At 47.4% G+C, this 24895-nt stretch overlaps 9 protein-coding genes across 9 annotated transcripts; 4 read left to right on the top strand and 5 right to left on the bottom strand.

Annotated features, from left to right (window-relative positions):
* Positions 1–54: 54 nt before the first annotated feature.
* LACBIDRAFT_316101 (uncharacterized protein) lies at positions 55–1375 on the top strand (the record flags this gene model as incomplete). The annotated part of the gene is made up of 6 exons (XM_001878613.1): positions 55–119; positions 167–225; positions 276–399; positions 449–649; positions 701–1311; positions 1368–1375. 6 exons carry the CDS (start codon positions 55–57, stop codon positions 1373–1375), a joined length of 1068 nt encoding a protein of 355 aa, XP_001878648.1.
* A 132-nt stretch (positions 1376–1507) lies between these two features.
* LbPRO11b (striatin-related protein) lies at positions 1508–4366 on the bottom strand (the record flags this gene model as incomplete). The annotated part of the gene is made up of 9 exons (XM_001878276.1): positions 1508–1875; positions 1926–2033; positions 2088–2611; positions 2664–2783; positions 2835–3467; positions 3520–3682; positions 3759–3894; positions 3955–4069; positions 4164–4366. 9 exons carry the CDS (start codon positions 4364–4366, stop codon positions 1610–1612), a joined length of 2268 nt encoding a protein of 755 aa, XP_001878311.1. The 3' UTR covers positions 1508–1609.
* Positions 4367–4460: 94 nt separating this feature from the next.
* On the bottom strand, positions 4461–4917 carry LACBIDRAFT_316099 (uncharacterized protein). Its single transcript, XM_001878275.1, has 5 exons — positions 4874–4917; positions 4721–4820; positions 4654–4665; positions 4569–4599; positions 4461–4517 (listed from the first exon to the last, which is right to left on the bottom strand). The coding sequence occupies exons 1-5, from the start codon at positions 4910–4912 to the stop codon at positions 4502–4504; spliced, it is 198 nt and encodes a 65-aa protein (XP_001878310.1). The 5' UTR covers positions 4913–4917; the 3' UTR covers positions 4461–4501.
* Positions 4918–5016: 99 nt separating this feature from the next.
* LACBIDRAFT_316098 (uncharacterized protein) lies at positions 5017–8485 on the top strand (the record flags this gene model as incomplete). Its single annotated transcript, XM_001878612.1, has 14 exons — positions 5017–5067; positions 5116–5182; positions 5234–5357; positions 5409–5730; positions 5789–6022; positions 6076–6397; positions 6453–6800; positions 6851–6875; positions 6927–7073; positions 7126–7209; positions 7261–7461; positions 7515–7713; positions 7784–8379; positions 8434–8485. The coding sequence occupies 14 exons, from the start codon at positions 5017–5019 to the stop codon at positions 8483–8485; spliced, it is 2772 nt and encodes a 923-aa protein (XP_001878647.1).
* Positions 8486–8807: 322 nt separating this feature from the next.
* LACBIDRAFT_141130 (uncharacterized protein) lies at positions 8808–15283 on the bottom strand (the record flags this gene model as incomplete). Its single annotated transcript, XM_001878274.1, is given in 17 exon segments — positions 8808–9028; positions 9081–9133; positions 9152–9696; positions 9748–9862; positions 9913–10463; positions 10549–10794; positions 10847–11143; positions 11191–11333; positions 11383–11512; positions 11567–11719; positions 11776–12006; positions 12057–13701; positions 13752–14023; positions 14076–14276; positions 14326–14790; positions 14841–15066; positions 15114–15283. Coding segments are annotated over 17 exon segments (5664 nt in total), but the record flags the coding sequence as incomplete, so codon positions are not given.
* A 794-nt stretch (positions 15284–16077) lies between these two features.
* Positions 16078–18038, bottom strand: LACBIDRAFT_183701 (uncharacterized protein). The gene is made up of 11 exons (XM_001878273.1): positions 17954–18038; positions 17601–17902; positions 17458–17549; positions 17165–17407; positions 16964–17104; positions 16897–16908; positions 16733–16851; positions 16553–16680; positions 16436–16499; positions 16340–16379; positions 16078–16290 (listed from the first exon to the last, which is right to left on the bottom strand). Exons 1-11 carry the CDS (start codon positions 18026–18028, stop codon positions 16139–16141), a joined length of 1368 nt encoding a protein of 455 aa, XP_001878308.1. The 5' UTR covers positions 18029–18038; the 3' UTR covers positions 16078–16138.
* A 529-nt stretch (positions 18039–18567) lies between these two features.
* On the top strand, positions 18568–20930 carry LACBIDRAFT_247310 (glycoside hydrolase family 13 protein; the record flags this gene model as incomplete). The annotated part of the gene is made up of 15 exons (XM_001878611.1): positions 18568–18662; positions 18717–18809; positions 18867–18913; positions 18964–19123; positions 19174–19258; positions 19309–19495; positions 19554–19560; positions 19611–19697; positions 19748–19886; positions 19952–20034; positions 20091–20178; positions 20237–20311; positions 20365–20493; positions 20550–20611; positions 20666–20930. The coding sequence occupies 15 exons, from the start codon at positions 18568–18570 to the stop codon at positions 20928–20930; spliced, it is 1602 nt and encodes a 533-aa protein (XP_001878646.1).
* A 1813-nt stretch (positions 20931–22743) lies between these two features.
* On the bottom strand, positions 22744–23464 carry LACBIDRAFT_319718 (uncharacterized protein; the record flags this gene model as incomplete). The annotated part of the gene is made up of 6 exons (XM_001878272.1): positions 22744–22787; positions 22842–23004; positions 23060–23142; positions 23196–23265; positions 23324–23325; positions 23380–23464. 6 exons carry the CDS (start codon positions 23462–23464, stop codon positions 22744–22746), a joined length of 447 nt encoding a protein of 148 aa, XP_001878307.1.
* Positions 23465–23714: 250 nt separating this feature from the next.
* On the top strand, positions 23715–24891 carry LbPLS1 (tetraspanin Pls1 family). The gene is made up of 6 exons (XM_001878610.1): positions 23715–23947; positions 24001–24239; positions 24291–24454; positions 24506–24509; positions 24563–24625; positions 24675–24891. Exons 1-6 carry the CDS (start codon positions 23803–23805, stop codon positions 24735–24737), a joined length of 678 nt encoding a protein of 225 aa, XP_001878645.1. The 5' UTR covers positions 23715–23802; the 3' UTR covers positions 24738–24891.
* Positions 24892–24895: the final 4 nt, after the last annotated feature.

The raw sequence follows: 24895 nt of genomic DNA, 5'->3' as shown, positions 1-24895 counted from the left end.
TACGATTCATACCCGTGGTCCACCATTGCTACCACACATTTATTCGTTTTGCTCATGATAACTTTTGACATGGTCGTCGTTGGCTCAGGAGGCGGTCCAGACGAAACGAACCTGTCAGCGTACGTCCAATTTCTCTCCGTCATCGCACGTGGCCATACCATCCTAGTTATCTCCTCAAACCTCGGAGTGCTCGTTGGGAGGATGGTGTACTGGCCTTGGAAGCAGGTCAGTCGAGAGCCCACGATGCCCTGTGTGTGTATCGCTGACCGCCCCAGGTTCCGGTCAAGGTGCCCTCAATCGACTACTCCAAAGAAACCCCCTTCTCTTCGACTCCCCCTCCGGCTTGGACGACCACGAACCTAGAGTCTTCTCTGCCTCGGAAATTTATAACCTTGTGCGGTACGTCGTCTGAGCCTCTCATTTAACCATTGCCTTCATGTCAGAACAGGTGCTACCTTATCACCCATGCCCATCTCGACCACATCAACAGTCTCGTTGTGTCGGCAGGTTCCTTTGGAGCTCCCCGAAAGCGTGTCTACGCGACGAAGCAAACGCTGCAAGACCTCGAAATTTTATTTTCTGACCGTATCTGGCCTAATCTAGCTTCTTGGAACGAGGAAGACGATAGCCACAAACTTTTGTACTCCGCGTGAGTTAGGCTGCCCACCAGCGATCCGTCTGTTGGCTAACTTGGAAAAAGTCTCCGTTCAGATAGCAAGTACAAATCCATTTTTCCAGATGTTTCGGTCAGAACTCTACCCCTAAACCACGGCCGAAATGAGTCGGGCCACTATGAATCCGCGGCGTTCTTTATACGACATGAACCAAGCTCCCGTGAATTTCTATTTTTTGGCGACGTCGAGCCCGATATTCTAGCCGAGAGACCACAGACCATCAACGTTTGGCGCGCTGCTGCACCCAAGATACCTGATACATTATCATCAATATTTATTGAATGCTCTTGGCCATCAGGTCGAGAGGATGAAACACTGTATGGCCACTTGACACCGGAACACCTGGTTGATGAACTCACCACTCTGGCAGGGGAAGTGGTGAAGTTTAGGTCAAGTAGCCAACCCCAACCCCGCTCTCGCCCTGCTCGGAAACGACAGAAGAAAAATCCTCTGTCCACAGAAGACTTACGCAGCGCATTACAAGGCGTTCGTGTGTTTATCATGCACTGTAAAGACGATGTAAACGGTGTCCATGACCGACCTGTGCGCGACATCATTGTTGAGCAAGTCAGAGACCTTGTAGTTGCAAGGGGTCTCGGGGCGGATATTTTGGGTGCTGTGCAAGGAATGCACATTGGTACGTCTTTTATAATTCATCAAGATGTTATAATCGTCTAACTTGCGAGTTTCAAGAAATATGACGTGGATCGGACAGATTGGTATTTACCCTCATGTATACTTAGCGTCTTGTTATATCTTGTAGCTCTAGTCATTTCTCCATCTTGGTATCATTCAAATGTAAACGAAAAGCGATCACGGTATCATCCCAGAAGTGGATATTGCAAAAGCCATAGCGTCATGTTAACAAAAATAAAAGAACAGAAAAAAAAGAGAGAAGGGAAGATAAATCCAGGTATGTAGTAGCACTACTGACGTCATGATGAAGCATACAATTTCACCACACCATCAGCCCCAGCGCTCGCCATAAAAGGCAGTGAAGGATGGAATTCCACGTCCAGAACTCCTTCTCTGGCTTTTTCCCGATGCGTCGTGATCTCCTGTACGCAAGCACGAGACCCCAAGAGATCCCAAAAGCGGATGGAGCAGTCGTGACTCCCAGACACCAGCGAGAAGCCAGCGGCGTCAATAGACAATGACGTGACTCCATCAAGATGAGCCAACATGGAGTGTGTGCATTGCCCTAGGTAATTAATGCGTAAGGTTTCCGTCAAAAGTGTTCAGGGTGCATACCTGTAACAATATCGAAAATTCGAATAAATTTGTCCTCGTGTGCAGTGACGAGGATCGTCATTGTCGGATGCGAGACAATGCAATTAATCTGTGTTGATGGCGTGCCGTCTGGAGGCAAAACGTTCGTTTTCAAAAAATACCCTTTGAAAGAAGAATACGGACCGTAACTGATGTCACTCTGTAGTCGAGATAGCTCTTTCCCGCTTTCAATGTCAAATATCTTCACGATGGCGTTTTGATATGCAACGGCGACTTTCTTCAAGTCGGATTTGAGCGCTTCCACGGCAGTGGCGCCTGGAGCGTCGAGCTCATCGTGCAGCTCATCTTGGCTCTCCAGACCTGCCCAACCCCATGTCAACTTGAGCGAGCCGCCTCCAGAGGGACCGCTGACGTCCCACACTTTCACGGAACCTTCCGCCCCACAACTGATGAGGGTGCCCTCATCTCTGACCAAAGCCAGATCCCAAACCGCATCCGTGTGCCCAATAAGCTCACCGCGTGAACGAGTCTCGTCGTATGGAGCGTAGGTTGTATGTGAAGAAGCAGGTAGCGCCCATACCCTGATTGAAGAATCGAGCGAAGCAGAGTACAAAAGTTGTTTCGAAGGCGCGTGCAATAAGCGGGTGATTGCAGCTGAGTGCCCACGGAGGGTAAGTTGAGGCTCCACCTCCGTTGTTGGTCGTGCTCTTGACACAGAGGAGTCAACGAATATATTTACTAGCAGCAAAAGAAACATACGCGGAGGAGGCTAGACTGGCAACGTCCATCCGCCAGACTTTTACTGTGCAATCATCGCCCCCCGTGACTAGACAAAGTTCTGTTGGGTGGAAAGCAAGTGCTCGGACAGCGTCCAAATGACTTAGGCCATGCCGTTAAATAAAGTGACGTGCAGTGCAAAATTTGGCTCACTTTCTCAGCGTCCTCTTCGCTTTCCAAACCTTCGCACCCTCACCTGCTCCATTTGGTTCTTCGTCATCAACCTCCCCATCGTCGTCTTTGACATCTTCGTCATCATCATCCCTTCGGTGTTCCCAGGGACTCAATTCATCCGTTTTTGTATCACCAGCTTGTCGTGCTTGCGCTGCAGCCTCCCGAGAGAGCCTGAGTTTTTCTTTCCATTCTTCGTCATCATCTGGGCGAAAGATTGCAGTTAGTTGGCGGCTTTCTGTATCCGCGTCCATCTCATTGTCGGGTTGCGAAACAGAATAAGAAGATGCTGGAGGTTGTGGCGAGTGTTGGGCTAGCTGAGCCAGTGGAGGTTGAGGTTGTATCATCCCAGTATTCCGTTCCAACAATGAAACCTGGGGACCGTTAAGGACAGGAGCGGAAGACGGGCCGGACATGGAAGAAATTCCGTTTAGGATTGGAAACTCCTTGCCTGCATCGGGAAGGACTTTGCGTGGTCGACCGTTGTAGGGCATTTGATCGAACGAAGGTACGTTTGGTAGAGAGAGGGGTATAGAGGGGTTATTTAGCAAAGGTCGATTGGGTAGAGGATTCATAGCCTGAGGTGAAGTAAGGTAGGAAATTTCTTGAAGGCATCTAATTTGGAACGAGGTCACCAGACGATAGACAATGATTTGCACAAACGCACTGTTTCAAGTAGTCGCGACTTCGCGCTCTGCTCTTTGGATCTCTACCCGGGGGTGGTTTGCCAAGGCCGGGAGCGGCGGGTCCACTCGACCAATTGGATGCCCCCCAAGAACTTGGCCGGCCTGCGGGGCCATTTAACGGTGCACCGTTAGGAAGGCGACTGTCTGGAAGGGGAGAATCTTAAAAGGCAGACCATTAGGAATAGCAAGGAATCACGATAGTAATAATAAAAAAACATACCTTCACTGTGAGGCGAGCTGCCCCCGCTATCCTCCTTCTGACTATGAGAATCTTCTTTTTGAGTCGATGTAGCAGCATGGGCTTGTATAGAAGCAAGCTTTGTCGGAGGATTGGTATGCGACACTGATTGGGTTAGCTGTTTTGAACTAAATAGATTGTTAGCCGGTCAAAAATAAACTGGTAAGTAGGTGCATACCGTTCCATTCGCAAGGCGTACTCTAGCATCTTGATACGACGCATAAGATCTAGTTTTACATTCTCGAAGGAGCGTCTTTCTCCCTCGAGCAAAGCAATGCGGGCCTGAGAGTGTACTTTGAGACGCGATAGGTTGACAAGGATGCAAAGACAAGACGAACCCGCATTTCCGCACGCTCAATCTCCCATTCATTTCTATCCCGCTCGTACCTTCTCCATTCCGTCTGAAGGAAATGAAGGACGCTGGAGAGGGTAAAGTCTTGGCCGTTTTGAGGTGGAGGTGGAGGAATGCCTGACTGCTGGCCCTGCTGTAGCTGTTGTTGCTGTTGTTGTTGTTGCTGCTGCTGTTGCTGGTGGTGGTGGTGGTTCTGGTGCTGGCCAGGATTTTGAAGACCTTGCAAGGCACCCAACATGAAGGCTTTTGAGAAAGTGACAAGTTGCGGTGAAGAGTGTTATGTAAATAAATTCAAAAGTAAAACGAGGTCGTGCACCGAACAAACATGTATATACAACACAAAAACCATCCAAGCAATTTATCTCGAATTTATCTACTTTTTGCCTGACCTACGAACATGATTTTAAAAAATCAAGTTGAAAAGCTGCTCGTATACGCACTTCTTGATACCACCACCAACCAGCGGTCCACCTACGCTCAAGCAATCAGCACCAGCAGAAACACTCCATAAATAAAAATACTTACTACTCTTCATGGCTGAAAACCCACAGTGAATCCATTAGTAAACTCAGCGTCAACCACTTGAACATACCTTTATCGCGAGCTGCCTTGAGTGCCTCGGCCTCGGCCTTCTTTTTCTCCTTGAAGGCGACATCTTCCTCCATCTCCTCCTTCTTTTCCTTCTTGGGCGCCTTGTCGACAGAAGAGTCAGTCGGTCTGATCATGTATTGATCATCTGACGAACCTTGAGAGGCTTGAGCTTCCCGGCTTGTCTACTGGACATCGTGGTGGTCGTTGTCAATGTTAGAAAGTGGATCTGGCAAATACATGTACACAAACGATCATGATATGTATCGGGGCATAGATTTGCACAAGATTTATAGCATCATGTCAGACGTTCAGGACCACTGGAAAGTCGAGCTGGATCAGACATGGGACGTTAGTGAATTCCTGAATGTAATCGCATGAACTAATCTAATGGTTTAGGTTCTCGGCCCTTTTCCAATTCATGCTAGGGAGCAACACTACCTCTCACCTGCCTTTCCCTTGAATTGTGGGTCCCGATGACCGCGCTTGAGCTATCTAACCTTTACTTATTATCTAGTAGAGGAATCGATAGATTACCTCAAAACATGGCCCTCCGCCTATGCAGACGGCGGCAGAGTAGGTTGGAAGTCAACCCAGCTACGCGAAGATGGGTCGCTCCATGTTAAATTTCCTGAAATTCGGTACTTTCTCTAGGCTACAAAAATTGCCCTTTAAACGCTGACGATATACAGATGGAATTGCCTTCGAGCTACTGAAGGCTGGGCGGCCTTGCAACATCATGCCATCCTGCGAACAACGCTGACTTTACACCCTCCTCAAGTCCCTTCTGTTGAAAGCCTAGATATCCCTCTCGAACTTCAAGTCCATCTAAGACAAGCATCCTACTTTACGCTACGCCCTATGAATTATAAAAATTCTTCCTTTCACCCGGTGTGGTACGCCGGAAATATATATGACCTGGAACGCACTCTTCCTCAGATTGTACCCCTCTCCGTCACGAATTCCACACCCGAGCCTATTCAATTCGATTTATTCGTAAGTGGGGATTATGAAGTAGGTTCTGGGTTTCCGTTTGAACTACCCTATCCTCTGATCCCACGGCGTCTATTAGATCAGACTCTTCGGTGACCCACACGCCCAAAACTCTGAGGTGCCCACTCTGGTTATCAACATGGACGTGGCGGTGAATCCCGCAACAAATCAAGTCATTCACGAACCAAGTCAAGATGTAATCTGCGACTTCGTCGGTGGTTACAGCTTTGGGGAGGCGATCGGGGTGGGAGTTCGAGCCAGCACAGGTTGGTGGACTGTGGTCGATGTTGCTCTCGGAGATAAAATTTCGGCCGTGCGTCTTCCTACCCCATGAAAATTCGACAATCCCTAAAAGTTTCACCATAGGAGAACATCAAGATACGCTTGCTATGCACGACACAGATCGCACCTTCACAATCTCGCATCGTTCCTATTGTTATCCGACAGGAAGGGCCCTTCAAACACGAAAACCTCCCGATAGAGCTAACTTTGTTTTCTGACCTTGATAACGCAATAACAACAGTCTCTGTGTCTCTTCCCGTGACACATTTGAAATTATGGACTTCAATGGAACGTAGAGTCATCAGGGGGTCATATTTTTATGCGCAATCGATGCCAACTACATTTATTGCGGTCTCCCCCGTATTTCTGGGCCTCGACAAGCCTAGACCGCCAATTCTTGCTCTCCGTAAAGTGCCCTACCTCATTTTCTATAAATGGCACTCTAAAAATACTGGTTTTAGACGGTGCAGGTGTCGATATTTTGCAACAAGACTTTTGGATACGATCGTTACCGAAAAACAAATATAGCTGGATGGTTGTTCCCACAGGCCGAACTTCCTGGGTACACCCCACAATACCTGCTCCAGCACTTAATTTGCTGACAATTCGAAAGGGATTGGATTGGCATGGGCCTAGCGCAAAGGATGCGTTCGATTCTGTCAATGCTCTATCCTCGGTCTTGAGCAAACGTCCAGATTGGAGTCTAAATGCGCCACCAGTAAACATGCCTGTGGTTGCTATCGGACACTCAAATGGTGGACAAGGTGTTTGGTATCTCGCCTCTCGCTATCCTGATCGAGTGCTTGCCAGTGTGTATGTCTTTTTCCACATTTTACCCCATCTAAGGTATATTTTTCAGTCGTACCTGCTGCGGGATACATCAAGTCCCAAAGTTATGTACCTCTGACATTTTCTAGGTAATTATATGGTTTCAGGTCAACAGAAGGGATGATAATAGCGTTCAGATCCGCACACTTCATAGACCCAGCGCTTCGAGCAATTCTGGAATCGTCCTTCACGGCAGACGACAACGACCTACATTTATCAAATCTAGTCGGCACACCGATACTGGCTATTCACGGGTGAAACGCGTTTCGAGATGCTGTCCCCCCAAAACTCTGATACCAGTTTCAGAGGAGACGATGACAACGTCCCTGTTTGGCATTCTCGCGAAGCTGTGAGTGTGCTCCAAGAGTGGCTGCCGTCTGCGAACGTCAGGTGCGTATGTTGCAAGGCTCGTCCCGCTCTCTTCATTAGTCTTTTGGTCAGTTTTCGCGAAGACCAGAATCAAGGCCACTGGTATCCTTCCGTTCTCGATAATGCACAAGTTCAAGATTTTTTGGACAGCTACACAAATGTTCCGAAGGGGGACAGTCCGTCTGTAAAGGAGTTTACTCTCACCGTATATGAGCCGCGGGACTGTGGCTCCCTTTATGGTTGGAAGATCGAGTGTGTTTTATTACCCGGAAGGCATGCCAAATTTCATTCTTTATCCCGTTTCCAACGAAATAACAAATATGAAGGCTTGCAAGGCTTCACGTCGACCTTCGCGAGCCTCATCTTTCTCGGATCACTACAACAAATATAAGTGGCTTCTCCCTTGCCTTGAAAGCTCCCAGTAGCGGATCACACGTCTTTCATGTCGACTGCTCCTCCATTGATGTGCCTGCAGATATCGACAGCGTTGTCTATTTCGAACGTACCACGAATGGACATTGGGAGGTGAGGACATCTTCGATATCAATGAGCGGATACCAATGCAAGCACAATATTGATGGTATCTTACATTTAGATAGCCAACGAGCCGTTGCCCGTACCGCCTCCGAGCAGAATACAGTCCATATTATCCTCACCTGCACCAATAACGATCGTTATTCCCTCTACCTCTCGCAGCCCCGAGCTTTCTTCTGCATTACGCATTGCTCACGACCTCAATGCCTATCATCGAATCGATGCCGAAATTGTTGACGAATCAGAAGCGCTTGCGCGCAGCCAGATTGGTTCATGGTCAGATGGTAACATTATTTTCATAGGGACATCTTCATCCCCATTTGTCGAAGCTGTGATCGAAGAAAAAAGGACCGCAATGAAACTTTGCGATGGAAGGCTGGTCATAAATGAAAGACACCTCGAGCAACCTGGCGAAGGTAGGCAGACACGCCAAGTTTTCTGGACACCCGACCTGATTCTCTTCCAAGCGGTTTTATTTTTGCACCCACACCCGGCGAAACAAGATGCGAGCATGTTGTTCATGGTATATACGGACGCTTCATCACTCGAAAGGGCCACAAGACTTCTGCCTATCCGCACAGGAGTTGCGGTCCCCGATTGGTTGGTTACAATACCTTTGATGGACCGGTATGGGGCTGCAGGGATCAAGGCTGCAGGGTACGTCAATTCTACTTTCTCTTCTGCGCCAAGAGATCTTCAATTAGAACCAAGGCTTTGGAGTAACAATTGGGACTTGAATCTTGCGACTGCCTGGTTTTCCTGAGGTAATCTTTACAAGGGGTCAGGTGTGAAGAGCAGGAAACTCAATTTCTCAAGGGTTACAGCTGTTTCTTGGACAGTTGACAATCGGAAAATGTTGGTACAATACAGTGTGCAGTGTAGTAAACCCAGATAGGACATGACAGATATGTGCGGAGATAGCGAGAATTATAACAACAAAATTTCTACTATTGGAAGATGAACCGTGCAACCTGTTTCAATGAAATTGTCAAACAGAGAGGATACGTGAAAAATCTGACACATACACTTTCGAGTAGCAATGTAACTTCGGGGGCAATGCGAATGAAGTCTTTGCTCCAGAAATCATATTTTGGGTTGCGCAGCAATTCGATGAATGTCACGAGTGCTCCCCACGGATGTGGACGATGGACAATGAAGCGCTCCAATAAGACCTTGGTCATAACCTCTCGGAGGCGGTCATCCTTTACTTCTACGAAAAGGTGGAGTAACAAAGAGCTGAACCAATGGGTGTGAGCGTTCGGATAGCGTAAGTGTAGTACGATAGAGCTCATAAGGTGATGTTGCCCTACACCAACCCAAATGAGTGAGATAATGTGATTTAAGCGGGTTAAACATACCTTCGACGTCGAGGTTGGTGGTTAAATACTGGAGTGCTACTGCCCCAGGATCGCTGGCGATGAAGAGGGACGATCCACTACGCGCTTTGGCTTGAGCCACGGACGAAACCCCGATGTACATGACCAAAGAGTTGATCAGAGACAGGTTGTACGACTCGGATCCAGCTTCGTTGCTATTCGATGGAAGCCTCAGTCGGTCTTTGAGCGAATGAAGGAAAGAGGGGGTGCCACGGTTTAGAAGATATTGGTCAAGATAGCCTCGCAAGTCACCGCTTTTTAGCCCCGAGGTGAAATCGGACAAAATTGGTGGTATGGGTCCCATCTCTGGAATCGATTCAAAATTGACGTTGCGAAGATGGGGATCGGGTAAAATTACGGCTGGAGGAAAAGCGCTGAGAATAATGTTACGGAGTTGAATGCAACGGGGAGGAATTGCATCGCAAAGGGTGAAATAATATTCGCTCAAAAATTCGGGGAAATCATGAAGGAGGACTAGCAGCAGTCGCAAGGCACCACGATACAAGTCTCGAGCGGCTGGCTGGAGGTCTGCATCCTTCAGGAAAGGGGACAGGAATTTGAACAGCGACAACAGCAACTTATGGAATGCCGACCATCCCTGAAAGAAAAATGAGTCCAGGTCTATATTGGTGATCGAAAAACAATTCACCTCTCGATTTTCGGATAGAAGGAGCTTTGGCATGAACAAACGATGAGAGATGAGACACATCCAGGAGAAGGCGAATCCTGGGAAGTATGTTGGTTGTAAAGAACTGTAGGTGTCGCTAAATTTACTGTCAGCTAAGAAACAAATAAGTCTCATATACACACATACCTGATCGCGATCAAGAGCTGGAAATATGCGGGACCCAGGTGACTCTCCACAGACTGTAAGTCATTGACGAGGCTTGAGAAAAACCTAAAGAAAGGCTTCTGTTGGAATGATGGGCCTTGTTCCTCGTGTAGATTTGCCAGAACAAGGACAAAGATAGAAAGAATCTTAGTCATGTAATGGACCTTCGCCTGATCGTTATTCACACCGGAAGCGTCTCCGTGATATTTGATGATGTAAACGATCAACCTCGACACCGCGTCCAGGGCTTGAAAGGCGTAGTCATAGTCGCCAACGGATATAGATTTAATGTAGCTGTTGACGCTGGATTCGGCGCAGACGCGGAAGAAGAAAGACGACACGTCTTCGACTTTGAGAATTCCTTGTTTTGTTAGTTGGGTGATAAAAGGCACAAAGTTCTTTTCGGGGGAGTGAGATCTCTGGAATATGTTAACCCATTGCTGGAACCATATGAAAAGTTTATCTCGTAATTGCTCAGTTTCCGGCTTGACGGATGGTTGGCGATGAATTAGTTCAGAAGGAGTGGCAGATCGCTTCACTCCTCGTAAGTCGTCCAACAGCCGTCTTACCCTAATAGGTTATTAGATGCGAAAAGGATATATAACAAGAACATCCCACATACTCTTCACTTCCTTTGCCGTTCTGAGACAATTGGCTAAGAATCTCGATGGAGTACTGGAACTGGTTTTGTGAAGCAACGGGCGGGTCGCTAGACAAGCATTCACGTATCAACGCAGCGGTGTAGGCAAGCAAAGTTGGGCGAGGGTCAGTGAAAAGAACTTTTGCCAGCTGTTGATCTTGCAAGGTGGTATTGATCAAACCGCTCTTTAGAAGAGCCAATGTAACCGGGACGTTATATTTACGCTGACGAAAAAAGGTTGAGGTAAGATATTCAATATTTAAGAGAGGGACGCACTTCGTCTTCTGCATACAATAGCCATGTGATCGCTTCTTTCGCCACATCTTCGAAGGTGCGACAGAGTTGATCGAGGAGAGCAACATACACCTCACGCCCAAGTTGGGAAGGTGTCTTATACAGCAGTTGAACAATTTTTTGAGACATCATCAAGGGCGTCCGCTCTCGGTCAGCAGTCTCGTCGGCAAGAATCACAACTTGCTGGACTAGATGACGAATGTCGTGGTTCGGTGGCAAGGCGGCAAGCGACTGCGTTGGTATTTGAACCATGACGGCTTCCAAGTCTCGTGTCAAGACCTTCAATAAAGTTAGACAGTGAATCAACAGACAAGACAACGACGCACCCCGAAGCGATCCATCGCATCTTGATGATTGTATAATGCTTGGTTAAGCATAACATGATCGATCGAAGGTGTTCGTGCGTATGGTGCAATAACATTGAAAGAATTGGAGGAGTTGGGCCTGCTCTCCGGCCGCCGCTTGACATCTGTGACCTGGTGAGGATATGATCAAGTCAAAAAAATCTCAACGCGTACCAAAATCCTCATATAGTCTGAATTGATGCTGCTGGAGGCCGGTGGATTTGATTCGAAGTGGATCAGGAAGGGTGGACGAGAAATTGGAGCGTGGCGCAGCTGGATCCCAAAACGGTTGTCCGTTTCTTTGCTAAGAATCATGAGTGTGCAAAAGAATTGGCAAGCGCTAATGATAACTACTAACCTCACGATGTCGTCTTCGGGATTCATAAGATGTGGCGAAACCTTCGTCGACATCCGATACCGCTCGGTCCATGGCAGCCTTCTCGATTGCTGTGCAAGCAAAATCCAGATTATCGGACACCAGGAGAAGTACAACTTGCTCAGAGACCAACTGCTGTATGACAGACAGACATATTAGTCATTTTCGAAATTCGATTAAGCTTGCCTTACCTCATTAAATCCGTGTTCATTCAAATATTGGCGGAGGTGCGTTGCAAGGTTGCTTTTCAGCGGCTCTTTACACGTCACAAGTGCCAAGCTGCCTGCAAGCTTCTGGGCCATCAAGTGACCTGCCCTCCTTACCTTGTCCTCGTTGGGGTCTGTCGCAAGGTCTTTGGTGACAAGTTCACGAGTAGATATTCCCGCAATTGTAACTGAGCGTTCGACGACAGGAATAATGATCTTATGGAAAAAGATAAGACTTCATTGAACATCAACACTGATCCACTTACTTCTCGCACAGCGCGGTCAACCGCAAGCTGTACTGCACGTTTGAAAGCGTGATTGACGTTGAGAGGCGATAGTTGGGCATTTATTTGGACTTGATGGGAGAGATTCAGAAGAATAGCTTCGATGTGGGCACCAACTGCGCGTTGGGATTCTGGTGAACTTTGGGGGCCAAGTACAAGAACCTGAGAGTCACCAAGTTGGGTAGACAAGTGATCTCCGCCGATAGGCATGGCGTCTATGTCCGCTGGATATTCAGGCAACGCAAGTCCTGCTAATGACTCCAGCGGCCGATTCCGCAAGATCGTCGTTGCCTCGACCGCGTCAAGGTTGATGTCGAGGCTTTTGCATAAGACCTCTATCTCAAACTTGAGGTTGAGCTTGAGCTCAGCGAAGTGGTAAAGCTCCGCAAGCAAGCTCATGACGGCCATCAACCAAGGGTTCGGCGGTTTGAAAACCTTCGATTTTACGCAAGGTTCAAGTGTTTTGCAAACGAATGGGATCGCGACGATAAGCCGACTACTTTCATAACCCTCGATGAGTAGCTCCTTGAACGATAAATTCTTAAACTTTATTGGCTGGTCACGAGCCAGTGTGATTGTTCCAAGCCAGGCCCCGACGTTCTTCAATGTATTACGATCCGAGCCAGATTGCATGCTTCGTTCAGAGTTCAGCAAGGCGGCAGCTTTGATAAAAGTTTCCTGCAAGACAAATTTGGACAGTTTCTGTCGGTTTAGGGCGTCCAAAAATCGAAGGTAGAGTGAGTGGTTATTGGGCTCCGAGCTGATTCGTTGATCCACGAGGTAGTTGGCAAACCAACGAGAATAGTCATCGATGAATTGTTCGCGCATTTCATCCAACTTCACGTCGAAATTACTAGGTGCCAAGTTGTTCACGATGAACAGAATTCGATCTGAAAGTTCTTCGGGCGGCATTTCAAGATCGTCGTCGATAGAGTCAGGTTGAATGGCAGTGAAGACGGGAGGTGGGTCCGCCGGAGGGTTTGAACTTGGAGCAAACAAATCTTGGTTCATCCCATTGGAATTCGTATTAGATGCCAGCCCTCGTTGAATAATGGCCATCAAATCAGGTCGGACTTCAGCAAGGTGGGGTATTTGAAGTAATGCTTCACATAAGGGTCTCCATTCCGTGAGTCTAAATTCAAATCGGCCCAACGCCTGTATGCCAAACTTGAACAAATTTGTTTCTGGTGGACAGTTGAGCGCATCAAGGATGTACCGAATGGCAATGCCGAGAGGGATGTAATCTATGAGTTGGTGTCGAATGAGTGAACCAAAAAGGTAGCCGGTCATCGCCAGTTCACGAGCGGGGTAATAGGATTGGAAAAATTTGTATTCGTCAAAGAGAAAGTGGATCATGCAAGAGAACACTTCATGATCGCGGGGATTGGCGGACTCTTTGTGTTGTTGTAGCATGGCAATGACGTCATCAATGGAAGTGTTTTCGTCGTACATTTGTTGGTAAATGCCGTCAACTTCAGCTTCGATTTCAGCAGAATATGTGACAACCGTCAATCCAGGTTCGATGTCTGATCCGGGTATAAGACTCATGAGGCGTGGATGTACTTGAAGGCAGGCATTTCGAACTTCACGGCAAGCCTCGATATCACCTTCAAGCATAGCCGCGGAACTAAGAGAAATCAGTTGACTAAAAAAGACGGAAGAGTATCAGATACTAACTTATTTCTGAGAACGCGGAGTATTATGGTGATTGTATTAGGATTGAGTGACATCGTTCGACTTTCAACGGCGGGATCAGACAGACGGCATGTTTTCTCGCTTTCCATTTTCTGTTCCAGGAAGCGGATAATAGAGTGAAGGAACTCTCCGCCATGGTTCGCAACATTGTCAGCGAGCCATTTGTCTAGGTTGAGGTATTCGCGGCGAGAGGCAAGGGCGGCCACATCGAGTGCAAATGTGAAGGGACGCACGTCGAGTAAAGATTCAAGAATCTAGAAATGTTTTGTGAGTGAAGAATATTTCGAATATAAGAGCTGCACATACTTTGAGGTCCTGTGCCACGTCAAGAATTCGGGTGATATTCAAAGGATTCTCGTCATAAAAGTCCCGGAAGGCATCGGTAAGATAAGATGGCTCGATCTGCCATATTCTCATGAATACTAGTTGATGATTGGGATGCCCAGCGAGGAACATGGCAAGGAGTTTTCGCGAGTACTCAAGTCGAATGTCGTTCCATGGTGAATCCTAGTTCAGTGGTAAGAAAGGGAAGATGAAAGAAATTCGAATAACACACAGGCACTTGCAAAAGACCCATGTGCACGAGCTCTGCGCTGATCTTGATCGCTTTGTCCAACATTTCCCGTACGCAATTCCGCACTTCAGAGGAATCAGAGCCAGCGAGGCGAACGAGAACCTGAAATAGCTCCAACGAATTCCATGTGTGACCTTGGACATTCGCAGCAAGGGATTTAATCGTGGGGCTAGCAACCGCTACATCATCTACTGTCACGATCCTGCGCCCAGGTAGTTGGACAAAATTAAACGTATCGGCGGGGAGGGAGAGCAAAGCATCGAGGAGGCGCAGCTGATAGAGGGAATTCGACCATGCTTCCCAAAATCCAGTGACTGCATGAGGCTCAACGTCGCGAGGTGAATTGAGAAGAATGGCAATTAACAACTTGAGCGTAGCAGTATCCACACCGTGACGATCTGGCCAGTCAAACGATTTAATGACACTTGGCCAACTTATTTTGACATGCTGCAAAAATGGTTATTCGCCTGAAACCAGCAATCATGAAAAGAACCAACATAAGTCCCAAGAGCGCGGACAAGTGCCCCAACGTCACATAAAACTGAACCCTCCGCGGCAAGGCGACCTAGAGTCGTCATCATCTCCATAACCTCGGCATCGCGAGGCGGGTTCGCGTCAGAAATGCCGAAACGTTCCAGGAGGGCGCGAATAGCATCCACATCACTTGTGATGTCCGGGCCAAATTGAACCAAAGCTTGCACGGATGTAGTGCCAGGCGTAACGCTGTTGCTTTTTGAGTATTGGCCCAATAAACCAATATCAACACACACCTTAGGTTCGCAAAGATGCGACGGATGATGGGGCCCATGGTTTCCCTTCCATACTTCGTCTGCGCAGCCAGAATGAGGGCTTGGCGTTGGTTGGACTCGAGTATAGGTGCGTCGGGCGAGGAGTCGCAGAGGAGGTTTGATAAAAGTTTTGTGACCTGATTGGCAGACATATCCACATTGTCGAAGCAAGGATTGCGGCAGAGATCAAGAACAGCAGTTTCGAATTCAACTTGAATCATGCTAGCAGCCTGGGTGGCAAGTTCTTTTCTTGTTTGACCTGCAACAATCGACGAGGCAAGGACGAATCTTTCAAGTGAACGCAAACCCACGCGATCCGCAAATCGTGCAAGATCAAAGTGCCTGAAGATATCCCCTTCACCTCCACCTATGCCATCCCGAAAGCGGTCTGTGAGACACGGATCGCGAGCAAGACGTTGTATTTCTTGAACCAACAAACGGAACGTCAAGGATGTTGACGGGTCAAATGAGGAGGTGGGAGCAGTCGAAAGAAGTCGTGATTGTGAATGGACGATAAGGCGACGAATAAAATGCAAGTAAGTGTCAATTCCATGTTGCTCAGACAGCTGCCAAAATGATTCAATTTGAGAGCAACAAAATGTCTGTAAAGAGCATACCGAACGTATTTCAACTTGATTCCTTTCAAAATTTTCCTCCGTGAGCGTCGAAAGCAGGAAGACAATCTGAGCCTTGACGATGGTGTGTATGTTCGTCGTTGGTGGGTTGTCCATGTGGGACGACCTGGATGGGGTCACCGAGCGCCGGGAAACACTCCCGGGTCCGGTCGCCGTTTTGAAGAATTGTATCGGGGGGTAGTTGAGGGGAAGAAGAGAAAGACCGCCTCCAACACGGGTTCGTCGATGTGTAGAGTGGCAGCAAGCTCAATTCCGCCGTCTAACGTCCTTGCTGCAAAAGTCCAATCTCCGACTCAAAATACACACTCAGCGAATTTAAACATGTTATATTACAAAGATCGGCAGTTGTAGAAGTTACAAACGGTCAGCACACTAGCCTCGATACATCCTAGATAGCATGAAGGTCGAGGAAAAGAGGAGGATAACAAACACATAGAAAATCCTGCCTTCCTTCAGCATGTCTCCCCCTGCAAGGAAGTTACGGAGTGGAAGGAAAACCAGTCCTACAATAAAGTTTGCAATCCCTGGGTTCGACGTTAGACCACTGGCTACGTCCAACGACAGAAAACATACAATTGAGTGAAAGAGCAACAGACGAGATAGCCGAGACAGCCTATAAAGTGGGGGTGAATAGGAGAAAGGAACAGCAAACGATGGGAAAAAACGTGCATGGGCGGGTGACACATCTGGAATCATCACAAAGGGAATGGGACCAAGGCCAATCGCAAAAGACCTTGAAAGAATACTCGTCAACAACCTCATCGAGTCTGGGCGGAAACAGCATACATGACAAAAGTTACGATGGCCACGCTTGAAAGGGATACAGAACCTATGTTTAAGCCAAAACCGATGCAAGTGAGGGAGGCCAATGCCCCCAATATGGATATCGTGAGCAGGGGTTTCCTACCCATTCTCTAACAGCCTTCAGTTAGCATAAAGGGGGTCAGACAAAAGAAGAAACCCGACCTCGATGAGGACGATAGGAGGAAAGGTCATGAGCACATTTACGACAGTGATTCCTAGGGAAACATAGGGCCCAAACTCGGGAAGGGATTTTGCAAGGATGTTATTACTATAATATAAGACTTTTGGACGGCGTCAGCAGATACAACAAGGGGAGAATTCCTAACCTGCATTGATTCCTATTGCCGACGTTTAGATTATTTTGAAGTATAGGCGAAATGGCCAGTCGCGTACCGGATATCTGCTGAGACAACATTGCGAGACTGACAATAGCAAGAGGCCTTCGAAGCTCTCTGAGTGCGAAGAGTTGTGGAACGTTGACATTTGGAATATGATTATCATCAGATTGCTGTGCTTCCTCGAGAAGAGACTCCTCTGAGAAAATGGGGTGGATGAACAAAAATACTAGAATTCCAGCGACTTTTAGGAACTTACCTAGCTCAACAGGAGGTTTTCTTCCCCAAAGTTTCGACACAACTTTATGGTAATCATCGAAATGGCGCCTTTTGAGCAACCAGGCTGGCGACTCGACCATCAGTGGGCTCGTCAGGATTTGCAGCAAAGATAATAAACAGGAGAAGAGGAAAACAAGGCGCCATCCGGTCGGTGTCGCGAAGCGAATGCCCACCATCTGTGTGACCATAATTCCAAGGACAATTCCAAGTTGAGTTAAGACACCTGAAAGCCCAAATGAACGCCATCACTGAGTTGAGAAAGCTAGTTCATACCAACACTGCCGCTAATCTGAGCTGGAGCGATTTCGGCTAGAAATATAGGTCCAACACAGAGTCCAATTCCCGATCCAACGCCGACCAAAAACCTCATGATCAAGTAAGTCCTGCAGTAAAAGTGATGTCACTCCAAAACATACCGTCCCAAAAGCAAAGAGACGACTGATCCACTGATACCGAACAAACCCGAACCGCCCGCCATCAGTACAGCACATATCTTGGATGCCCCCTTGCGGCCCCAGCGGTCCATGATGAGATTCGCTACCAAGCTACCGGCCAACCCGCCGACGGTAAAAATGGCAGTGACAAAGGAAAAGGTGAAGTCGGACATTGGAATGCATGTAGTCGGGACATATTTATAAGGCGGGAAGAGACTTGGGTTGGCGATCTTGCAAGTCAAGACAGCCTGTATTTGGTTGAGCGCTGAAATATGGTATCCGTACTGAATAAGGTGTTTAGCAAGCTGCAAAAGGTACAGACTGGTTCATGATACCTGAAATCCAATGACAAGAATCCAAAGACATGAAGACCATCCATACTTTGTGAATGATACATGTGTGTTAGCCATGAAAGATGATGAGTCACGCACCACGACTCACGACGTGTGTGCGCGTGTTACATAATAGTGATCAATTGATCGATGATCCGTTGTTACAACCTCCGAAAGCGGATACCTGCCATGACCTGTCATTACCCCGCATTCCACCGCCGAAACAACAGTCAGTCTTGGCGACAATATATACTTACCAGCAAAACACTGTGGAAAACTCTTGCATTTCCCTGCACTTCCACGTCAGACTTTCAGGCAACCCGATCCTAATCCGGCTAGCGGAAATATCATGGCATCACACAGGCATCACATGTCCATGCGCTAACTTCGAATTCCCTGTTGTCAACATAGAACCAATGATGTGAGCAGGTGAAATAAATACTTGTCCCTTTCATCAGCATTTTGTTCTACTTCATCCATACCCCATCACACTCTTCGGCGTCCCCCCTTCAAGTCCAACTTGCCTTATACCTGCATGTCCTCTTCCTAAGCTCCTTGCGACTTATCCATTCTTTCCCGTCCACACTCTTTCACACATATACACTCGTTTTACCCCCATGCTCTTCCAAATTTCCTTGTTTATTTTTCTTGCCTCCGTTGAAACCGCCCTTGCAGCAACTGCGGAACAGTGGCGAGGCCGTTCGATTTACCAGTGCGTTGCTACTACCGTTGCGACTGTGCCTCCTAAAACTTAATGCTACTGTAGAATTGTTACAGACCGCTTTGCGCTGCCCTCCGGTGCGAGTCCGAATGCCTGCGACCCAGGTCAACAGACGTGGTGCGGCGGAAATTGGAATTCGTAAGTCCACATCACCGCAGTTTTTTCGCAGCTCCCAAACGCAGCCGTCACATATAGGATCCGGCAGAATTTAGACTACGTCCAAAACGCTGGTTTCACTGCGAGTGAGCACTCGTACACGATGTTCTTGCCATATATGCTTATCACTCCACAGTTTGGATCAGTCCCGTCAACCAAAATTATGAGGGACCAAGGTCAGCTTACGGGGACCCCTACCACGGTTACTGGATGGCAGATGTTTCCAAGCTGAACAGCCGCTTTGGCACTGCGGACGACCTCAAAGCATTATCCGCCGAGTTACACCGTCGGAATATGTATGATCATTGTTACTCCAGTGGCGAAATTCAAGTTGACGAGAACGCAGGTATTTGATGGTCGACATCGTCGTCAATAATGTAATGGCAACCTCTAAAACACCGGATTATTCAACCTATCTGTTCAAAGATGCGGTGGGTGCTAAATTTATCAAAAAGTAATGTATTATTCACGCCGTTGCCAGTCCATGTATCACCCCTACTGTCCTATTCAGTGGGGAAATACAACCAGTGAACAAGAGTGCTGGCTGGGCGACGACAAAGTTCCTTTGCCGGATGTTGACACAAGGAACCCTACCGTTGTTGCGCAGTATGGCGACTGGATCCAAGATCTCGTCAAGGAATATAACATCGATGGCCTTCGGATTGATGGTAAATTTTACCAAGCTCACCCTGATCTCGAAGGCTGATTCAAAAACTTTCTCCATAGCTGCCAAGTATGTCATGTCTCTCGTTTGTTAACTGATGCGCTCAATGGCTCCACTAGACATGTGAATATTGATTTTTGGCCAGGCTTTTGTGCAAAAGCCGGCGTGTTTTGCATGGGAGAAGTCTTTGGCGGTGCGGAAGTCGAGTTGAGTTCATTATTTTGTATCCTCGATTTGTTCTCATCTGTTTCTGAAGCCCCATCGCTATGTATCAAGGTCCTCAGGCATTGGATTCTGTACTCAATTTCCCCATGTACTCTGCCTTATTATCTGGTTTTTCGATTCCGGGGCCTCAAAATATTTCTGCTATCGTCGACGTTTTCCAACAGTCTCAGGTTAAATTCAAGGCAGGTCTTCCATTGTGGTAATATCGGTGTTGTTCTTGCCTAACTATTACTAGGACACGGGTTTACTGGGAAACTTTTTGGAAAACCAGGATCTTCCTCGTTGGCGCAATCTATCGGTGGACCCTCAAAGCATGTAGTACGTCATTGCGTGTTCGCCTATCGATCTTCACTCAGAAATACACATATTCTCAGCAACGCCATGGCGTTTAACTTTATGTCCGATGGCATTCCCGTTGTGTACTATGGGCAGGAACAGGGATTCAGCGGAAACGCGGACCCTGTACGAGAATCATTCACTTCGGCTCAGTTCTATTCTGATAAATTCCAATCTGCACCAGTTTAATCGCGAGCCCTTGTGGCCTTCGAATTATACCCTCACACCTGCATACGAACTTATCACAAACCTTAATATGGTACTTCCGACTTGTCCAGGGGACAGCACACGATGGGCTAATCGGAATTCTAGTTACGCAACTTCCTCGTCAACACGACGGATTGGGCAAAACAAGGAACCCAGATCTTGACAACCAGTCCATATGGGATAGCGATCATGAAAGGGCCAGTGATTTCTGTTCTCACAAATATTGGTTCTCCCGTGCGTATTAGCCGTCGTCATTCATGTAAACTATAATTTACCATGGGTTTCTCAAGCCTCAAAATGGAACTCATATCGCGGCCAAGACACCTTACCCATCATCCACTGCTCTGACCAAGTGAGTTCTTCCCCTTTACCCTCAACATACAAGTTGACATGGCTCTTCCACCAGCATTCTCACATGCCAGCAATGGGCAGTTGGTTCTAGTGGGATGATTGATACTCAGTACACACTTGGGGGTGTTCCTATCATCCTCATCCCGAGTAATTTGCTTGTCGGGTCTGGTCTTTGTGGGACTCAACTTGCGGCAACAGCCAAGGCTGGCGGCAAGGCTGCCTCGCTTGCGTCGGTTGCCCGCCCAGCATTTTCGCTTTCTATAATACCTTTAGCTCTGATGTGGTCTGTCCTACTAGTTTTCTGTTTCTTCTCATCTTGAATAGAAACTACCACGCTGTTGTACTTGCTGTTTATTGTGACGCGTGACGCGCTCAAGACGCGCTACTCGACGCGCCTTCTTATCGTCGTAGGCCTCGAGAAATCGTCACCGTGCAGCTTGGACAATGTGGAAATCAAAGTGTGTCCGCTAAAAAACATAATGTCTAATTGAACATATCAAGTGGCTTCCGTCTACTAGCAGCGCCTCTGCGCTGAACACGGTATCAACATCAACAAAGAAGGCATTCTTGAAGACTGGGCAACTGAAGGTGGATATCGCAAAGACGTATTCTTTTACCAAGCGGACGACGAACACTACATACCCCGAGCAATTTTGGTTGACCTGGAACCTAGAGTACTTCCATTCCTCGGAACTTGACTACATTTGACGAAATCTAGGTAATAAACAACATTCTGGCTTCGCCGTACGAATCTATATAACCCGGAGAACATTTTCATCTCAAAAGACGGCGGAGGAGCGGGGAATAATTGAACCCAAGGATATTATATTCTGCTGGAGAACGCATCTATGAAGAGGTTATGGAAATGATAGACCGCGAAGCAGAAGGCAGCGACTCTCTCGAGGTGTGTGGAAATGACCTTCTAATTTGCGATCAGCGTAACAGGCGTTTTACAGAGATTCATGCTCATGCACTCCATAGCTGGCGGGACTGGGACTGGACTTGGCTCTTTCCTGCTTGAACGTCTCAACGATAAATTTCCGAAGAAATTAATCCAGACGTACAGCGTCTTCCCCAACGCGCAGGAAGGGGAGGTTGTGGTGCAGCGCTAAAACTCACTTCTGGCACTCAAACGCCTGGTAAATCACGCCGACTCAGTCGTCGTGCTCGACGACGGTGCTTTAGCCTGAATCTCAGCTGATAGATTACACGTTCAAACGCCATTCTTTGGTCCGCAAAAGCTCATCTCTGAGTCCAAGCCGTGTCATTGATCTTTTTTTTATCCACCGTGATAGCGGGCAGTACACAGACGCTTCGGTATCCTGGATACATGAACAATGACCCCGTCGGCATCATCGCCTTTTGACGACTCCCAGCAAAATGACTTGCTATATCTCAATCCTAAACATTATACAAGGCGACGTGGACCCAACAGATGTGAGTCATAAGTCGATTGCTGATACTTTGTCAACTCACACTCTCCAATTGCAGGTCCATCAGTCGCTAATTTTATTCCTTGAGGGCCTGCGTCGATACAGGTCGCATCAACTCGCAGATCGCCCTACATAGCTACGAACCATCGCTTGAGCGGCTTAATGCTCGCCAATCACACAAGTATCGCATCGGTAAGAACTGCCACTTTTCTTCCATGTACCCAGGCCTTGAAACCCTATGCAGCTCTTCAAACGCATGCACGACCAGTTTGATCGACTCTAACGACGCAATGCGTTCCTTGAACAATGCAAGAAAGAGAAATTGTTTGAAATGGCTTGGAGGAGTTCGATGATGCAAGGTAATTGCGAATTCTTCTCGGGACAATTCATATCATAAATCATGGGGAACCCGCGAAGAACTTTTGAAAGAGTATAAAGCCTGCGAGAGCCCTGACTACATTATGTGAGTTTCTAAAACCTCATCAGGTGCACCTTTGAATGACTCGTCCGGGAATGGGCAGGGAGGGGCCGACGCCGACGCCGCATGAGCAGTCCTTGAAATCAACTATGTCTTCCATGATTCCGGTTCTTGTCATTAACAAGGGACAAGCGAATGATGCTAGATTGGCATCTGTCTAAGTCTACAGTTTAAAATCGCCCCAAAAATGAAGTATAGCAGGAATGAAGGAGCCGAAGGTAGCTATGTCTTCTTTGGCCCCTCCAGTTTCTTCCCAATGTCTGAGCCTATCAAAGCTTTGAGATGGAGAACGCAGGGCAAGGTGAGTTGTAGGAGCTTACCACGGAGTTTCACGCCGAGGACCCGTTCCAGCTTGCCGAGAATTTGAGGATTGGGGATGGCTTTGCTGGATTCGTAGTCTTGCAAGATAGATGGCTTCTCATTGATCTTTGCTGCGACGTCTTTTTGAGACAGTTTAAGATCCATACGAGCAGTTTGGATAGCCTTGAAAAGGACTGAGTTCAAAAATGTGGCTAGAAAGCAGGGTTCAGTCACGTACACGACCGACCGAAGGGAGAATCTTCGCAGGTGGGGCGACTTCATTCTCACGGTCAAGTTTCGCTATACGTTGATGGTCGGTACCTTGTCAAAGCTGTCAGGTTTTTGCAAGGTCGTAAAACGTGTTGAATACATACCCTGATGGGCCTTGTTCCCTCCAGCGGCAACTTTCTTGTCAGTAGCAACGACAGCACCTGATCTTCGTGCCTAAGATGATGGAGGATTTGTAAAGGAGGGGTGGGAGTCGAAAATATAAGAGGCTCACAGCTGTAGGAACGTCGAGTCAGAAATGTGCACAAATGTGGAATAAATTCAACCGACCATTGATATCAGAGTCTTTTTTGGCAACCTTTGCTACCTGCCTCTTGAAGCCGATGACTGTCTTTGGTTCGTCCCAGTCGCTCATTGTGATGGTTAGGTTGAGAGAAGAATGCGAGTGAGCGGGGCAGCGTTGAGGCTGTTCTTATAATTATGTGACGCGTGACTGACATTGACTCGTCACTTACTTTTGTTAGGTAACACTCACGTGGCACCATGACGACACAAGGTGAATTCAATTTCAATTCACGTTAATTTCTGGTTGTCTTCTTGGTGTGTTCTTTTCCACATTTCTTCATCTCTTACCGTCTCATTCATTCCGTTCGTTCGTCTCTTTAGCGCAAGCGCACGACGTTGAACGTCCTTTCTCTTCCTCCAACATTCTTTTTAATCGTCTTGTCTCTTTGAGAGGGATCTACATCGACAATGGTCTCCAGGAAACTGATGCTTGTCTGGGCAGCCCTAGACTTTCTTCTTCTCGTCGCAGGAGTGGTAGCTCTCGTTCTATCTCTCACATGGAAGGCCCCCAATCTTCTCATGAACATGGTCCTTTCCTCCGCCGATTTGACTGGTGTGCTGCGGTTTATTGCCTTTCTGGTTTATTTCTGATTACCCGCCCCTTAGCTGGAACCGTGTTGGGAATAGCGTTGCTAATCACGTTTGCGGTTTCCATATGTGCCATTGTGCAGCGGAACCATGTCACCATCGGTCTTGTCATTCTCAACTATACCCTTCTTATTGATGCCATCGGCATTATTATTATTGGCACTTTTGTTTGGTATTATACCCTTGGAGAACGTGCCAACTTCCATGTACTCTGGGCGGAAGCAAGCCGTGAAACTCGTATTACTCTCCAGGACCAGGTGTGTTCCTAGATATTGGCAAACCCGTTCACGACCTCATCGATTTGTTAGCTCAAATGTTGTGGATATTTCAATGGAACAGATTTGGCTGAAGTCGGGGGTGATTTTTGTCAGACTCAAGACTTTATCACCGGTCTTGCGGCCAACATCTCATCCAATTTTTGTGTCACGCCTATCACCGCCTTTGCTGACATGACGTTGAACAACGCTTTCACGTATGTTGTTCCATCTTGTTCCTAAAATCTATACTCATCTCCCTCTTTCAGCACTGTATGTCCTCTTGAACTTGCTGTGGTAAAATTATTGGCTGAATCGCAATATAGGTATATGGCTTTATGGCCATCGTATTGTGTTTGCTTTTGGCGTCGCTGTGTGTTATCAAGAAGGTGAACATTTTGCATACTTTTAAATCACTTTCTCACCATTAATTTTCAGAGGCAAGAAGATGAACGTTTCAAGAGAATTGATGCCAAGCGGGGTGGAAGAGGTTTCGTTTAATGAAATGCATCATCGCTTTCAAGTAATTTCGATTCATTTCCCATAAAACCTCAGCTATCTATCCCCCATTGTCTCTGCCAAGCAACTTGTTCCATTTTAAGGAGTTTTTGTATACCACTGGATCTGATTATAACTTTGCTCCCTGCCGCCTGAACATG

This window comes from Laccaria bicolor, genomic scaffold (genome assembly GCF_000143565.1).
Source record: "Laccaria bicolor S238N-H82 LACBIscaffold_6 genomic scaffold, whole genome shotgun sequence".
In the NCBI taxonomy this organism is placed as follows: domain Eukaryota; kingdom Fungi; phylum Basidiomycota; class Agaricomycetes; order Agaricales; family Hydnangiaceae; genus Laccaria; species Laccaria bicolor.
The sequence above is the reverse complement of the archived record's forward strand: the minus strand, read 5'-3'. Positions and strand labels throughout refer to the sequence as shown.

Excerpts from the sequence above, each read along its gene's own strand:
- LACBIDRAFT_183701 (XM_001878273.1), bottom strand. The coding sequence starts at position 18,028 with ATGGCTAACACACATGTATCATTCACAAAGTATGGATGGTCTTCATGT. Across the intron at positions 17,903-17,953 it reads TTCTTGTCATTGGATTTCAG|TACGGATACCATATTTCAGC; the intron begins GTATCATGAACC and ends CACCTTATTCAG. Across the intron at positions 17,408-17,457 it reads TCAGATTAGCGGCAGTGTTG|GTGTCTTAACTCAACTTGGA; the intron begins GTATGAACTAGC and ends TTGGGCTTTCAG.
- LbPLS1 (XM_001878610.1), top strand. The coding sequence starts at position 23,803 with ATGGTCTCCAGGAAACTGATGCTTGTCTGGGCAGCCCTAGACTTTCTT. Across the intron at positions 24,240-24,290 it reads GTATTACTCTCCAGGACCAG|CTCAAATGTTGTGGATATTT; the intron begins GTGTGTTCCTAG and ends TCGATTTGTTAG. Across the intron at positions 24,626-24,674 it reads CGCTGTGTGTTATCAAGAAG|AGGCAAGAAGATGAACGTTT; the intron begins GTGAACATTTTG and ends ATTAATTTTCAG.
- LACBIDRAFT_316099 (XM_001878275.1), bottom strand. The coding sequence starts at position 4,912 with ATGTCCAGTAGACAAGCCGGGAAGCTCAAGCCTCTCAAG. Across the intron at positions 4,821-4,873 it reads GGAAGCTCAAGCCTCTCAAG|GCGCCCAAGAAGGAAAAGAA; the intron begins GTTCGTCAGATG and ends TCTGTCGACAAG.